The sequence below is a fragment of the Stegostoma tigrinum genome, chromosome 33 (assembly GCF_030684315.1).
Source record: "Stegostoma tigrinum isolate sSteTig4 chromosome 33, sSteTig4.hap1, whole genome shotgun sequence".
Classification (NCBI taxonomy): domain Eukaryota; kingdom Metazoa; phylum Chordata; class Chondrichthyes; order Orectolobiformes; family Stegostomatidae; genus Stegostoma; species Stegostoma tigrinum.
Window position 1 is genome coordinate 2,008,548 of NC_081386.1, and position 17,649 is coordinate 2,026,196.

Consider the following 17,649-nt stretch of genomic DNA (forward strand, 5'->3'; position numbering starts at 1 on the left):
CAACTGTCATACTCTAAAGGTGTTGGCACAATATGATCCCAATTGAGATCTGGTATTTACATGCAATGCCTCCCCATACGGCATCGGGGAAGTATCCGCTCATAGGTGGCCTAATGGAGAGGTACACCCAGTGGAACCTGGAGAAGACTATACAGTGCAGCAGATGATTTACTTCTGTGAATGCTTTTTAAAAACAAAACCTAGGTGAAATAGTCCTTAGAGAAAAGTGACCTACTCCGATCTGACAGAATGGGGATCACCCGCAGTGTTATTGTAAAATTGTTTTTGCTTTGCAGGTGGCAAAGTGGAAATGTTGGAAAGCAGTAGCTTGCTTTTGGTTCAAAACATTTGTGGTTTAATGTTAGCTTAGAAAATCCAGGGTTTGAAGATTTTCCCATTCCTGACTGGGATCAGAAGCAAATATAAATTCCACTTCAAGACTGAAGTATAGAACAACTTAAGGGAAGCACACTTTCTTTAGTTGAAAGTTTAGTTTCCACAACTTTGGCAAAAAATCATAAGTGGGTATGTTTGCTGATGATTGTATAACGTTTGCATAGATCCAAGATGGCAGAGACAGCTAGCAGCCCAGAGTGGAGTGGAGAAAACACTCGGGCGCAGAGCAAAAATAGCTATTGGTTGGGAACCGGTGGAGTCTAGTCAGACCACATGGAAGCCCTTATTGAAAAGCCGGAATGTCTATCTTTTTAGCTTTATTTCTTTTCCTAACTTGTAATATGTATAGTTGTAATGTAGCATAATGTTTTTCTTTTTTCTATGTTTTGTATACCCAAGATATGTACCTAGGTACTTTGTGCCTAAGATGGCATTGTATGTTGGCGACATTGTATACTTTTCACTGTACACTTGTTGTTTTGTAACTTGCGTACACATGACAATAAACCTAATCCTAAAAATTCTGTTTGGCAACATTCATAACTGGGCAATAACGTTTGCATCATTTAAGTGCCCCATGACATTCAATGGCATTACTGTCATTGAATCCCTCACTATCAACACTGACCATTGGCCAGAAATTGAACTGGACCAGCCAAACAAATACTATGATTACAAGAGCAGATCAGATGCTGTAAATTCTGTGGCAAGTAACTCACTTCCTGTCTCCCTAAAGCCAGTCCACAAGCTACAAGGCAGAAATCAGATACGATGTAATACTTTGTATTTGCCTGGATGTCTGCAGCTCAAAAGACATTCAGGAAGCTCAACAACATCCAGGACAAAGCAGCTCATTTAACTAACATCCCCAATATTCTGTCCCTCTGCATTGACGCACAGTGGCAGCGCTGTATGTCATCTACAAGATGCACTGCACCAACCCACCATTGCTCTATGCCTCCAAGGGTAGAAGATATGAGTTGATCATTGGCTACGCTCAATCTAGACTTGGAACTTCCTTCACTAGTACAAATCCTGGAAGTGCATCCCTAACAGCATTGTAGGTATACAAACACCAGAGATCGTTGCTCATCAAGAAGCAGCTTGTCCTGAAGGGCAAACAGCAATCAACTGGCGATAAATATTGGCCTAACATCATGAGAATGAATAAGTAACACCTTCCATTGTGTGTGTGGCATTGCCACTATGCAAAATAGAAGATATTTTGAATACATCACACAACTCAAACTGTTATATGCCTGAGGCGATAGCAACCATAATCTGCAATGGACACCACCCCCAGGCCTCCTACCCTCCCTCGACCTCTTCGTCTCCAACTGCTGTCAAGATATCAATAGCCTCAACCTCTCCACCCCTCTCACCCACTCCAACCTCTCCCCTGCAGAACGTGCAGCCCTCCACTGCCTCCGCTCCAATCCCAACCTCACCATCAAACCCAGACAAGGGAGGCGCAGTCGTAGTATTGGGCACTGACCTTTACATTGCTGAGGCCAGACGCCAACTCTCCGACACCTCCGCCTACCACCCCCGGATCATGACCCCACCCCCGAACATCAAATCATCATCTCCCAAACCATTCACAACCTCATCACCTCAGGTGACCTCCCACCCACAGCCTCCAACCTCATTGTTCCCCAACCCCGCACCACCCACTTCTATCTCTTTCCCAAAATCCACAAATCCGCCTGGTCGGCCCATTGTCTCTGCCTGCTCCTGCCCCACCGAACTCATCTCCACCTATCTACACTCCATTTTCTCCCCCTTGGTCCAGGAACTCCCTACCTACACCCATGACACCACCCACACCCTCCACCTCCTCCAGAACTTCCAATTCCCAGGTCCACAACACCTCATTTTCACCATGGATGTCCAGTCCCTATACACCTGCATTCCCCATGCAGATGGCCTAAAGGGCCTCAGCTTCTTCCTGTCCCGCAGACCTAACCAGTCCCCCTCCACCAACACCCTCACCCTCACCCTCAATAACTTCTCTTTTGATTCCTCCCACTTCCTACAGACAAAGAGGGTGGTCATGGGTACCCCCATGGGCCCAAGCTATGTCTGCGTCTTTGTAGGTTATGTGGAACAGTCCCTCCTCCGTACCTACACTGGCCATGGATGTCCACTTCAAACCCACCAACTCCCACAGCTACCTAGAATACACCTCCTCCCACCCAACGTCCTGCAAAAATGCCATCCCCTATTCCTTCGCCTCCGCCACATCTGCTCCCAGGATGAAGCATTCCACTCCCGTACATCCCAGATGTCCTCGTTCTACAAGACCGCAACATCCCCCACGCGGTGGTCGAGTATGCCCCCGACTGTATTTCCCGCAACTCATCCTTCACACCCCACCCCCGCAACAACCACCAACAGACAATCCCCCTGATCCTCACATACCACCCCACCAACCGCCAGATACAACACATCATCCTCCGACACTTCCGCCATCTGCAATCTGGCCCCACCACTAAATACATATTGCCATCTTCACCTTTGTCTGCCTTCCAGAGAGACCACTCTCTCCCCTCCAACCCCACCAAACCTGGCACTTTCCCCTGCAAACACAAGAAATACTACATGCCCCCACACCTCCTCCCTCACTCCATCCCAGGCCCCAAGATGACTTTCCACATCAAGCAGATGTTCACCTGCACATCCCCAATGTGGTACACTGCATCCGCTGTACCCGGTGTGGCTACATCTGCATTGGGGAAACCAAGCGGAGGCTTAGGGACCGCTTTGCAGAACACCTACGCTCGGTTCGCAACAAACAACTGCACCTCCCAGTCGTGAACCATTTTAACTCCCCTCCCATTCCTGAGATGACATGTCCATCCTGGTCATCCTGCAGAGCCACAATGATGCCACCCGAAGGTTGCAGGAACAGCAACTCATATTCCGCTTGGGAACCCTGCAGCCCAATGGTATCAATGTGGATTTCACCTGCTTCAAAATCTCCCCTCCTCCCACTGCATCCCACAACCAGCCCAGCTCATCCCACCTCAAGCCGCACCTCCATTTCCTACCAATAACCTCATCCTGCCCCCTTGACCTGTCCATCCTCCCTCGACTGACCTATCCCCTCCCTACCTATCTGCCTTCTCCTCTATCCATCTTTGATCCGCCTCCCCCTCTCTCCCTACTTATTTCAGAATCCTCTCCCCATCCCCCTTTTCTGATGAAGGGTCTAGGCCCGAAACGTCAGCTTTCCTGCTCCTCTGAAGCTGCTTGGCCTGCTGTGTTCATCCAGCTCCACGCTTTGTTATCGTGGATTCTCCAGCATCTGCAGTTCCCATTATCTCTGATCACAATCTGCAATGTCTTGGCCAGATATGTCTGATTCTACATTTCAAACAAGTCGGGATATCCACTCTGGTTCAGTGACATAACCAAAAAGATCTTGGGCAGAGCGGTAGAATTCATAGAATACATACAGTGTGGAAACAGACCATTTGGCCCAACAAGTCCACATTACCCCTCCGAACAGCATCTCACCCAAACTCATCCTCATCCCCCTACCCTTTCTCTGTACATTTCCCATAGCTAATTCATTTAACTTACACAACCCTGGACACGACAGGCGATTTAGCATGTCCAATCCACCTAACCCGCACATCTTTAAAATGTGAAAGGGAACCGGAGCACCCAGCAGAAACAGGGAAATGTGCAAACTCCACACAGTTGCCCAAGGGTGGAATTGAATCTGAGTCACTGGCACAGAGGCAACAGGGCTAACCACTGAGCCATCATGCCATCTACATGGACTTTAATAAAGCCTTGGACAAGTTAGTTATATCATGTGAATCAGGAAGAGCTTACCAACTGGATTTAAAATTGGCTTGACAGTGGGAGACGGTGGTGGTAGAGGTTTGTTTTTCATACTGGAGGTCTGCGACCATTGTTGCTCCACAGAGATTGATGCTGGGTCCACTTTTGTTTGTAAGTTATTTAAAAGATTTGGGTGAGATTTTGGAAAGCACGGTTAGTAAGTTTGCAATGACATCACAATTAGTAGTAGAATCAACAGTTAAGAAGGTTATCTAAGATTAAAAAGGGATCATGATCAATTGGGCCAATGGACTGAGGAATGCAGGTAAATTTGAATAAATGCAAGGTTTTGGTAAACCAAACAAAGGCAGAACTTATACAGTTAATGGTAGGGCCCTGAGTAGTGTAATCAAACAGAGACACCTAGGGGTTCAGGTACATAGTTCTTTGAAAGTTGCATCACAGGTAGACAGGGTGGTTAAGAAGGCATTTAGCACACTTGCCTTCAGTTGATCAGAGCAGAGTGTACGAATCAGGACGCCATGTTAAGTTAATACAGGACATTGGTGAAGCCACTTTTGGATTACTGTGTACAGTTCTGGTTGGTCTGCTAGAAGAAGGATATCAAATTGGAGAGGGTTCAGAAAAGATTTACCAGCATGTTGCTGGCTATGACTTGTTTTCACTGGAACGTAGGAGGTTGGTGTGATGACATTACAGAGACCTATGAAATCAGGAAGGGCATTGATGAGGTGAGCAGCCAAGGTCTTTTCCCTCAGGTCTGGGAGTTCAAAATTAGGGGGCAACTTTTTCAACAGAGGGTGGTTCATATGCGGAATGAACTGCCAGAGGAAGTGGTAGAAGCAGGTACTGTTATAACATTTAAAAATAACATTCGGATAGATACTTGAGTAGGAAAAGTTTAGAGGGATAAAGACAAAATGCAACAAAGTAGGACTAGTTTAGTTTGGGAATGGACAAATTGGACCAAAAAGTCTGTTTCAGTGCTCAATGACTCTAAGTGTGCTGGAGAGCCTTGCCTGGGGCAGCACTAGGCATGACTAAACATGCAACATGAAAGTACAAATCATAACTATTTACCTGCCAAACAGCAGAAGCAGGCAGAGCTAAGCAACTGCACAAGCAATGGGTAAGACCCAATCTGAAATCTTAGATTGGCAGCAAGCAAATTTTGCAGTTCCCAGTTCGATTAAAAAGCCAATAAGAAATAACAAACATATATGTTCTGATGAAAGGTCACAGACAAGAAATATTAACTCGAAGAATACTGCAAGATCTACTGAACATATTCCACATTCATTTCTATTTCAGATTTCCAGCATCTGAAGAATTTTACTTTTCAATAAGTGTACAAATTTCTTCACACATGCAAGTAACATTTAAACACATGAAGTTACAATTTCTCTACCTAAGTCTTGAAAATCTACTACATACAGTAAATTATTTGAATACTAACTGGGTGAGTATGTGACTGAACACAGGTTCACCAGAATGTTAGAGCAAGGTTTCAACTGAGGTGCGATGGTGATTGCGAGACCCACCAAATGAATGCACGATTTGCAAGAACACAAGAAATGAAAGCAGGATTAGGACATCCACTCCCTCAAGCCTGTGCCACCATTCAATAAGATCGTGGCTGACTGGCCCAGGCCTTAGCTCATCTCTTGAGCCAGCTCTTCTGTGCTGTAGAAATACATGCTGTTTTATTTCAAATTATTGAGCACTTCACAACTCCAATAAAGTGATCATTGTCAAATTATTGGTCAATCCACATAAAATAGTAAATAAATTATTCTGATGAACATATGCTAAATATTGAGGAATTATTTGCTGAATGAACATACAGAATGTCACATTAATGTTCAGTTCGTTAAACGTGTCAAATAGAAATTGTTTTACATCTGTGGTGATTGTCAAATTATATTTCACTCCAATTAATATGTTAAACAGCAAATCTAATGAAAATGGTAAAAACAATATATTGTTCAAATGAACACAAATCGTAACTTTCAAATTACTGTTCATTTTATAAATGAATAGCATTTCAGCACAGTGGCTCAGTGGTTAGCACTACAGTCTCACAAAACACCAGGGACCCGGGTTCGACCTCGGGTAACTGTCTGCAGAGTTTGTACGTCCCCCCTGTGTCTGTGTGGGTTTCCTCCCACAGTCCAAAGATGTGCAGGTTAGGTGGATTGGCTATGCTAAATTGCCCGTAGTGTTTAGGGGTGTGTGGGTTATAGGGGGATGGGTCTGGGTGGGGTATATCAAGGGGCGGTGTGGACTTGTTGGGCCAAAGGGCCTGTTTCCATACTGTAGGTAACCTAAACATATCCCTGACTCCAGCATCGGCAGTTCTTACTATCTCTGAGCCAACAGTAATTCCTTAACATTTTGTTGCCTTTGTTTTCAGTATCCTGTTTTGAAGTATTTCATAGGTTTACTACCATCCATATTACAATAGTTCCGCAGCGTCCCAACATCTGCTTGGCCTGCTGTGTTCATCCGGCTCTACACCTTGTTATCTCAGATTCTCCAGCATCGGCAGTTTCCACTATCTCTGAATCAATTTTAACTCCGCTGTGAAGCCTCTTCTAAGGATGCCTACCTTGAAGAAGTTACGGTTCTCCCTCCGGAAAGACCTCAGTTGATCTCTCTGCTACTACAACCCTCTGGTAATCTCTTCAGACCTGAAACTGCTCGAACCTCATCTTTACTGGCTCCATCCCCGCCTCCTTGATCTGTCCGTCTCCTCCCCACCTATCTTCTCCTTTATCCATCTTCTATCCGCCCCACCCCCCCGCCATTTATTTAAGAATCCCCTTCCCCTCTCCTATTTCTAAAGTAGGGTTCAGGCCGAAACGTCAGCTTTCCTTCTCCTCTGATGTTGCTCGGCCTGCTGTGTTCATCCAGCTTTACACCTTGTTATCACAGACTCCACACTTCGTCCCATTGAACTTCACCGCTACGGCGGCCCCGCCCCCATGTTTTGCGCAGGCGTCGTTTGGAATGCCGCGACGTGGGCCTGCGAGAAGCTGGTGACCTGTCAGCCTTATGGCCGTGTTATCCTGGAAGGAGGGAGGACAGAGTGATAGTGAAATTCGGCTAAGGTGTGTGTAGGGGGTAATGGTGTGGAGACGAATGGCGCTGGGCTTTAGGTTTGATATTCCTTGGGGTTGTTGACGCGATCTTCGCCATGTCCGGGCGCTTGCATCCTGCTTCAATTTCCATCTCCTGTTTGCAGCCTCACTCTGCGGGTTTATCCCAAATAGTTAACACTCCCTCAGGAGAAAAAAAACCCTAATGCATGATTTAGACTTAATTTTCATTGACCTGTGCTGTCCGAGTCTTCAGTGTTGATTTAATGTGGAGTAATCTGATTCTTTTAAACTTTAATGTTTTACGTACCTGGGTGTGTGATGCCACTGATGCCTTCATTTTCGAGTTTTAGACATGGCATTTCCTTCCACTTCCCCAATTTTACAGTTGATATCAGTTTTATTATTTTAAAATATACCTGGGTTTACTGAACTGCACAGTTCATAGATCACCTACAGTGTGGAACAGGCCTTCAGCCCAAAAGTCCACACCGATCCGCAGAGCATCCCTCCCAGACCCATCCCCTTATAACCCATCAAATCTACACATCCCTGAACACTTCAATTTAAGCATGTGCAATCCACCCAGCCTGCACCTCTTTGGACTGTGGGAGGAGACTGGAGCACCGGGAGGAAACCCGTGCAGACCCGGGGAGAATATGCAAACTCCACAGACAGTCCACCCAAGGGTGGAATCGAACCCGGGTTCCTGGTGCTGTACGGCAGCGGTGCTATCCACTGAGTAACCGTGTGATAATGACCTAACTAGTAGCTCAGCTTAAATACTCTGATACAGCTACTATGCAAGTTGCTATTTTATCTGACTTAATGTTTTTATTCCCGCACCAAATCCCACAGCCACTGAAACTGATAAATCTCCGAGGACCTTCTGATTCTGTTCCAATCCTCAGTGCTAATTAAACACCGTTCATTGAATGCTTATGTATGGGTTTTGAAAGAATCTACATGTTTGGCATTGTTTTGAAAACAAAAAGTTTTGCAAAAACTCAGCTGGCCTGACAGCCTTTCTGAAGAGGGAAACAGTGCATGGCTCCTCTTCAAAACTTTTTGATGTTTTGGAGCACTGGCTTTCCGGTACTCCTATTTAAATATCCACAAATTGATAAACTTTAATGTTTGGATATCTGGGTTATTACATGTAGATCAGAAATAATGACATCTCTGCCGGAATTCCTCCAGGAATGTTTTCAAATTAAGCTGCTCAGAAATGCTATTAGATACCACTTGAGCAATTGGGACTTGAATCCAACAAGTTCAGGAGATCACAGCATGTCAGACAGCATCCATGGAGAGAGAGAAGGCTAAGGTTTTGAGTTTAAATGACTTCATCAGAGCTTTTTCAGCTCTGAGTAGTCAACTAGACTTGAAACATTAGCTTGCTGTCTTTCCATGGATGCTGTCGGACCTGCTGTGATCTGCAGTATTTGTTGTTTTCAGTACAGATTGCTTCTGCAATCATTTGTCCCTGGGACTTGAACCCAGTCTCTCTGGCCTAGAGGAAGGAACACTGTGCCATAAGACCCTTAAAAGTTCATCAGGATAGTGTCCTAGACCCCTCCGCCCTGGGAAAATGCCTCAAATGTTCCACTCTATCCATACCATTCACAATCTTTTAAACTTCTTTCAGGTCGCCCCTCAACCTCCTGCATTCCAGTGAAAACAAACTGAGTCTATCCGACATTTCCTAACTGAACATCCCCCATACCAGACAACATCCTGGAAACCTTTTCTGTACCCTCTCCAAAGCATTCACATCCTGGTAGTGTGGTGACCAGAAATGTATGCAGTATTCCAAGTGTAGCCTAACTAAAGTTCTATAAAGCTGCTGAAAAACTTGTCAATATTTATACTCAACATCCTTTCGAATGAAGGCAAGCATGCCATAGGCCTTTTTTACTACCTTAACTACCTGTGTTGCCACCTTCAGCGATCTGTGGACCTGCACACCCAGATCTCTCTCCATATCAATGCTGCTAAGGGTTCTGCCATTCACTGTATAATTTCCACCTGTACTTCACCTTCCAAAATGCATCAGCTCACATTTGTCTGGATTAAACTCCCCATCTGACATTTGTCTGGATTAAACTCTCCATCTGGCATTTTTCTGCCTCTTCTTCCAACTGATGCATATCCTGCTATATCCTCTGATAATCCTCCTCACTGTTAGCAACACTGCTAATCTTTGTATCATCTGCAAACTTACTAATTAGACTAGCTACATTTTCCTTGAAATCATGTATGTAAATCACGAACAACAGAGATCCTAGCACTGATCCCTGTGGAACATCGCTAGTTGCAGCCCTCCATTCTGAAAAGCATTCTTCCTCAGCTGCCCTCTGTCTCCTATGACTAGGCCAGTTCTGTATCCATCTTAACAGCTTATCCTGATACCTTGTGACTTCACCTTTAGTATCAGTCTGCCATGAGGGATTTTGTCAAGGCTTTACTGAAGTCCATGTAGACAACATCAACTGATCTACCCTCATCAATCATAAGTCATCTTAGTGCAGCTCCAACAAAGTTCAAGAACCTTGACAACATCCAGGACAAAGCAACCCGTTTACTGGCACCACATCCACTCCCTCCACTACTGATGCGCAGTAGCGACAGTGTGTACCATCTACAAGATGCATTGCAGAATTTACCAAAGATCCTTAGTTAGCACCTTCAAAACCATAATCACTATCACATAGAAGGTCAGGAATCCCAGACACAGAGGTACACTGTCACCTGCAAACCACTCACCATTCTGACCTGGAACTATATCGCCTTCGGTGTAGTTGGGTCAAAATCCTGGAAAAATTCCCTCCCTAACAAATGGTGGGTCTGCCTACATCACATGAACTGCAGTGATTCAAGAAGACAGCTCACCATCAACTTCTCAAGGGCAACTAGTGATGGAAAACAAATGCCAGCCCAGCTCACGTCCCACCAGTGAATTTAAAAAAATGTCCAAATACTGATTCCTTTTCTGAGGAAGGGTCCAGACCCAAAATGTCAGCTTTCCTGCTCCTCTGATGCTGCTTGGCTGCTGTGTTCATCCAGCTCTACACCTTCTTACGTCAGATTCTCCAGCATCGGCAGTTCCTACTATCTCTGAATACTGATTATTTTGCAACAACTGACAATTTTCCCTTGTTTAGTGTTACAGTTCCCATACTTTCTTTCCCCAGTTTCAGCCTAAATCCTGTTTATTGAATCATCAGCAATGATACAGAATGTTGGGGAAATGCTTGCCAAGCCTTCATCAATTCTACAGGGAGTTGTTGGCAGAAGAGAGGCCCAGGAAGGACATTGCTGAGCTAGCAGCTTTGCTTTCTCCCAATGTGTGTGTGGATGATCCAAACATTTATGGTGATACCAATGGACCTGCAGAACCAAGTAACCAGGACTATATCTATGGCGACACAGTATCTGCAGATAATCACAGCATGCTCCATGATAGCAACAGTACCCCAAATGACAGTCAGAATGAAATCTTATTGGTTCAGATGTCATTGATTCAGACTATGTGTTCCAAAGTGCATTCTGAAGAACTAAATCAAGATGTCAAAGAATCATATGTGAAGACCATAAGAATTCTGTTGGATGATACGGAAATATTAGCTAAACTGGTGAGTATGACTGAATATCCTGATAAGAATCATTCTTTTATGTTTCATTACACACCAGGCCATTTGGCCCAACAGAGCTATGCCAATGTGTACGTTCTGTGCAAGCCTTTTCCCACTCTGTTCACTTAAAAGTCATAGAGAGTCGTAGAGTAATACAGCACAAAAACAGGCCTTTCTGCCCAAACAGGTCCATGCTGACCATGGTGTCCATTCATCTAGTTCCAGTTGCCCGCATTTGGTCCATATCCCTCTAAACTCTTCTCATCCATGTACCTATCCAAATGTTATAGAAATGTTGCTATTGTTCCTGCCTCAACCACTTTCTCTGGCAGTCCATTCCGTATACACACCACTCTCTGTGTGAAGAAGTTGCTCCGCAGGTCGTTCTTAAATCTATTCCCTTTCACCTTAAACCTATGTCCTCTAGTTTTCAGTTCCCAATCCCTGCATTCGTCCTATCTATGCCCCTCATGATTTTATACATCTCATATTCTCCTATGTCTCAAGGAATAAAGTCCTATCCTGGCCAACTGGTCCCTATAACTCAGGCCTACTAGTCCTGGCCACATCTTCATAAATGTCCTTTGCACTCTTTCCAATTTAACTATGTATTTCTTATAACTTCATCTTACTGTATCAGTACAATCCTAATCCCTCCTTTATTGTGTGTGTTTTTGTTCATTCATTGGATGTGGGTGTAGCTGGCTGGACTACCATTTATTGTCCATCCTTAATTGAGTCCTTGAGAAGGTGGTGTTGAGTTGCTTTCTTCATCTGCTGCTGTCATGGGCTATTAGGGAAGGAGTTCCAGTATTTTGAACCAGCAACACTGAAGGAACAGCAATATAGTTCCAAGTCAGGATGATGAATGGCTTGAAGTAGTACTTGGCAGGTGGTGGGTTTCCCAAGTATCTGCTGTTTTTGTCCATCTAAATGTTAGCGGTCGTGGATTTAGAAGTTGTTGTCTAAGGAGCCTTGGTGAATTTCTTCATCTTGTAGATGGTACATGTTGCTGCTACTGTGTCCCGGTTGGAGGGAGTAAATGTTTGTGGATGTGGTTCCAATCAAGTGGGCTGGTTCTTATTAGAAGGTGTCATCAACCTTATTGTGAGTTGCAAAGAATATATGATATTTTCAGTATTGCAGACTGCAATGGAAAAAGGACTGTTTTAAAAACGATGATTGTGGAAGGAATTGTTGCACTTGTAAAAACAAGTTACTGATAGTCATTGTGTATGATGTTTACACCTCTTTGTTCAAGCAGTCTGTCAGTGGCTTGGCACCAGGAGTTGTATGCAAGCTGAGATCTGGCCAACAACAGGTAGTTGAGTGGTTTGTGCCTGAGAACAGTTCTCTAGTTCTTGGGTAGCTGAACAGCTTGTGGGTGTGAATGATACAGTGAGAAGCCTGCAGACCTCCAGAAGGGTCGGTTATGCCTCCCTCGTTTTGAAGTAAAAATACCTGAATTCTGAATAAAGCCAGTTGTTTTCTCCCACCAGTTGCTGTAAGATCTTGCCCTTAATTGGTAACTAAAAGTTTCTGTATTTAGTATATTGATTGTCCTGTGCCTGTTTTTTTTAAAAAAGGGGAAGGAATCTGGAGAATAAAGATTGAAGAGCAATGTCCCAACAATCCAAATGAATCATCCTAGCAAACTCTGTGATTAGCTGTTATTGCTCCGTGGTTCCCAGTTTCTTCCCCCCACCCCAGCACATAAAACCAATTTCTTTTTGTCTGTTTGAATAGGATATTTAAGAGGTTAGACATTTAACTAGTAGAGCCATGTGTTGACAGATAGACCTATAGGATCCCTACAGTGTGGAAACAGGCTATTCAGCCCATCAAGTACACACCAACCCTCTGAACAGCATTCTACCCAGACCAACCCTCCGACCACTCCACCATCATACTATCCATGTAACTTTGCATTTCCCATGGCTGCTCCCCATAGCTTATACGTTCCTGGACACAGTGCAATTTAGTATGGCCAGTCCACCTAACCTGTAAGGCACAAGTCAGAATGCGATGAAATACTTTTCATTTGCCAGATGTGTGCAGCTCCAACCACTCTTCTGTGCTCATTTGGGGAAGTGCACTGATTTTTGAGCCCCACCGGGATCACCATAAAAATTGAAGATCTAATCAAGATATGTAAAGTCCCCAGTTTACCGCTTTGATCACTTGTGGGTTTAGAATTTGTGCTTTAATAAGCAGTAGTTCCTAAGTACAGGATCTTGGTCACCGTTTTATGTTAACTTGATTCCAACAAACAGATAAATCGGGGACTTTGCATGTCTTGATTAGATCTTTAACTCTTGTCATAACCTTTATTTTCCCATGCTATGAAGTTTTCTCTCCCCACATCTCACAAATCCCTAATTCCTCATGCCATTCTAGCCAGGTCAGATTTTTTTATTGAAGGGTCCTTGTGAGATTTCTTTGGGGGCTACTTGTTAATTTTCAAGGGCTCCATTTTCATTCTCCTTGACTACTTTATTGGGTGATTCAGTCATGTCATAGCAATATTTGTATTGCTGGACCAAAAGGTTACTTCTGCTTTCTTTCTATATCCCTCACACTTCTCTTTAAAGTGGTAAAAACATCATGACACTGAATTTGAACGGTCCAGCACAAGCAGAGTTCACACTAATGCTGTAGCCAAACCTGACCATCTGATAACAAATGGTTTAATTCATATAGGCTTCACATTTCAGTGAGGCTTTTGTTCCCCAAGCTAATGTGCCTCCTCACATTATCATCTGTACCTCAATAAGACATTGATTGGATGGACCAAAGGGTCCCGGCACAGGCTTGGAGCGCCGAAGGGCTTGTTCCTGTGCTGTAATTTTCTTTGTTCTTTGTCATTAGTTGTGCTTTCTTGGACCCATATTAAAAATAATGCTGTGGGGATACATAGGTTCAAATGTAATTAGCAGCTAGTGCATTGATAAAACCTGTGGATTTGATAGCTTTTTCAGGAACTTAAAATATTAAAATATCACTATTGGTGTAAAACAAAAGTCTGTTTCACGAATGTCCATTTGAGAAGCAAATTTGCCATCCTTACCTGGTCTGGCCTACATGTGACGCTAGGCAAGCAACAATGTGGGTGATATTCAACTGCTTTCCAACATAGTCTGGCAAGCCACTTTAAATGCAATTAGGGATGGGCAACAATAGTAGACTACTAGTAATGGTCACATCCCTTGAAAGAATAAAGCTTCCAATTCTGATGTAATTGACAGTTTGAAATTTTATTCTGTATTCTAATTGCCAAGTCATTTGTGTAGATATATCATAAAAATCAGTGACCTGACTTGCTCTTTCATGTCCTTCATCCAATTTTTTTATTCAACCCTTTCCACCAAGAGCCTCTGTGTTGCCACCCAGCCTTTTAAGCGTAATTGTCAAATACCTTCTTGCAATCAATATAGCCAATGTCCATTATATTCCTCACATCAAATTCTTCTTGCTCAAAATATTCAACTCATCATACATGATTTGCATTTTACAAATCCATACTGGCTATCCTTAATTGTATTGTATCTGACCTCTTCAAATATGCCTTAACGTGTTTTGTGATTATTGTTTCGAAAACTTTGCCCAGTGCTGATTTTAAACTGATTACTCGGAATGTCCTCACATCCTTTCTTGAGCACGAGTACTGTATTCTCACTCTCCAATCCTCTGGTACTGGCCAACATCATCAAAGACCCATCGCACCCCAGTAATGATCTCCTACAACCTCTTTTGTCAGGCAGAAGATATAGAAGCCTGAACGCTGCATAAGCAGGTTCAGGAACAGCTTCTTTCCAGCTGTTAATCAGACTGTTGATTGGACTCTAGCCTCAAACCTTTGCTTGCTGTGATCTGCCTGTACTGCTTGTAAACAAAGATTTTTGCTGTATTTCAGTAGATACGACAATAAAATCAATCAATCAAGTATGTGTGACTTTGATGAATGATCTAAGAAATGGCAAAATCAAGTATGTGTGACTTTGCCATTTCTTAGATCATTCAGACTATCAAGACTGCTCTGTCATTCAATGAGATCTTGGTTAATCTGATAATCCTCAACTCCACTTTCCTGCCTTTACCCATATGAGGGGGACTCTGATTTAGGAACGTATGACTCTCAAACACTTGCAATATTGTATACTTAGGAATGTATTATATTAGTTTTAAAGATTCGCATGTACTTTCCCCTATTTGTGAACAGGTATTTTGTGTTGTTCCGCAACGATAAGAACTGCTGATGCTGGAATAAGAGTTAACACACAGTGGAGCTAGAGGAACACAGCAGGTCAGACATCATCAGAGGAGTAGGAAAGTTGATGTTTCAGGTTGGCACCCTTCTGAAGGAGGGTCCTGACCCGAAACATCAACTTTCCTACTCCTGTAATGCTGCCTGACCTGCTGTGTTCCTTCACTTCCACGCTGTGTTATCTCTTGTATTCTTCGGCATTGTGTTCTGACTTGTGCATGAATTGGCTTTGGAACAGACTCCCAAGTGGAACCTGCTTACAAACTTGAGACTGCCTGTAACCCTCAATTCCCTTTCTGATTAAAAATCTATTCAGGCTTGAATACAGTTAAGGTCCCAGCCTCTATAGCCCACACAACAAGGAATTTCACGGATTCAGTACGCTCAGAAGAAATTCCACTTCATCTCTGTCTTAAAATGGGCAACCCCTTACTTTGAAGTTGTGCCTTTTGTCCTAAATTCTCCCAGAAGGGGAAACAATCTGTCTGCATCTACCGTGTCAAGTTCCCTGAGAATCTTATACATTTCAATAAGGTTGCCTCTCATTTTACTAAATTCCAATGACCACAGCTACGTCCTACTCAACCTGTCCTCCTAAGACATCCCCATAACCAGGCTCAATCTCATGAACTTTCTCTGAACTGCGTCCAATGGCAGTGTATTTTTCCTTAGATAAATTGTCCACACCTGGAATACTGTGAACTAATTAGTACCGTATGTCATTTTACCAAGACTTCCCTATTTCTACATTTTATTCCCTTTGAATAAAGGCCAACATTGAATTTCTTTTCCCTATTACCTGCTGCACTCCAGTGCTGGGTTTTTATGACTTAGTCATGAGGATTCCCAAATGCCATGTACTACAGTTTTCTGCAGTTTTTCGCCATTCAGTTCCTCCATTTTTCCTGCCAATTTGGCCACCTTACATTTCTCCATATTATATTCCATCGGCCAAGTGGTTGCCAACCTGCTTAAACTGTCCATATCGCTCTGCGGATTCTTTGTGTCATCCTCAGTGCTTTCCTTCCCACCTATTTTTGCCTCCTCTGCAAAACTGGTTCTACCATCTTCACTTTCCTCATCTAAGTCATTAATACATTGAGTCATACATCATGGAAACACAGGTTATGGTCCAATTCGTCGACACTGACCAGACATCCCAAATCTGACCATTTGTCAGCATTTGGTCCAATTCCCTTTAAATCCTTCCGAGTCCATCCAGGTGCCTTTTAAATGTTGTAATTTTACCCACCTTGACCACTTCCTTTGCCAGGTTGTTTCATACACTTGCACGACAAAGTTATCCCTCAGGACCTTTTCAAATCTTTCCCCTCTTCCCTTAAACCCAAACTCTCTGGTTTTGGATCGACCCACCCTTGGAAAAAGATTCACCATGTCTGTGCCCCTCAAGATTTTGTGACCTTCAGCTTCTAATGCTCTAGAGGTAAAAAGCCCCAGCCTTTTCAGCCTGTGCCTATAATTCCAAGCCTCCTGTCCCGGAAACATTCTTGTAAATGGTTTCTGCAACTCTCAAGTTTGACAACATCTTTCCTATAGAAGCATGTCCAGAATCGTATGCAGTATTCTAAAAGTGGCCTCACGAATATCCAGTACAGCCACAACATGACATCCCAATTCCTTTACGCAATGTTCTGACCAATGAAGGCAAGCGTGCCAAATGCCTTCTTCACCACCCTATCTCAGTCCTAAAAAGCCTATCCATTATTCTGAATCGGTTTTGCTTTGGGTCCTCCTATCCTACTGCACTGTACTTTGAGCCACAGATTAACCTTCCCTATCTTTGTTTCTTACTGGAACACAGCACTAGGAATAACATAGAGACTGTAGGCTACCAGCCATCTGTTCTGTCATTGCTATCAATATATACAGCAGCTTCTGGTTCACTCCCCTGCTCCTGCAGAATATCTGTATTTTCTCCACGATGTCCTTTACCGTAGCATGGAGAAAGCAACATGCCATTTGGGGTTGGAAATTATGGCTCCAGGTGCCTTCCTAACTCGGGAATAGAACATAGAACATAGAACATTACAGCACAGTACAGGCCCTTCGGCCCTCGATGTTGTGCCGACCTGTCATACCGATCTCAAGCCCATCTAACCTACACTATTCCATGTACGTCCATATGCTTATACAATGACGACTTAAATGTACCTAAAGTTGGCGAATCTACTACCGTTGCAGGCAAAGCGTTCCATTCCCTTACTACTCTCTGAGTAAAGAAACTACCTCTGACATCTGTCCTATATCTTTCACTCCTCAATTCAAAGCGATGCCCCCTCGTGCTCGCCGTCACCATTCTAGGAAAAAGGGTGGATAGGGAGAGCCTATCTAACCCTCTGATTATTTTATGTTTCAATTCGGTCACCTCTCAACCTTCTTCTCTCTAATGAAAACAGCCTCAAGTCCCTCAGCCTTTCCTCGT

The 17,649-nt window shown here is 43.6% G+C and overlaps 1 protein-coding gene across 3 annotated transcripts in view; it reads left to right on the forward strand.

Annotated features, from left to right (window-relative positions):
* Window positions 1–7,205: 7,205 nt before the first annotated feature.
* lins1 (lines homolog 1) overlaps window positions 7,206–17,649 on the forward strand; it is a 40,588-nt gene continuing 30,144 nt past the window's right edge. Inside the window, exons 1-2 of one of the 3 annotated variants that reach the window (XM_048562883.2) lie at window positions 7,206–7,319; window positions 10,502–10,942. In XM_048562883.2, coding sequence (XP_048418840.2) covers window positions 10,547–10,942 — 396 coding nt within the window. In that variant the 5' untranslated portion in view covers window positions 7,206–7,319; window positions 10,502–10,546. The remainder of the gene's footprint in view (window positions 7,320–10,501; window positions 10,943–17,649) is intronic. The other 2 variants (XM_048562884.2, XM_048562885.2) reach the window with 2 other exon arrangements.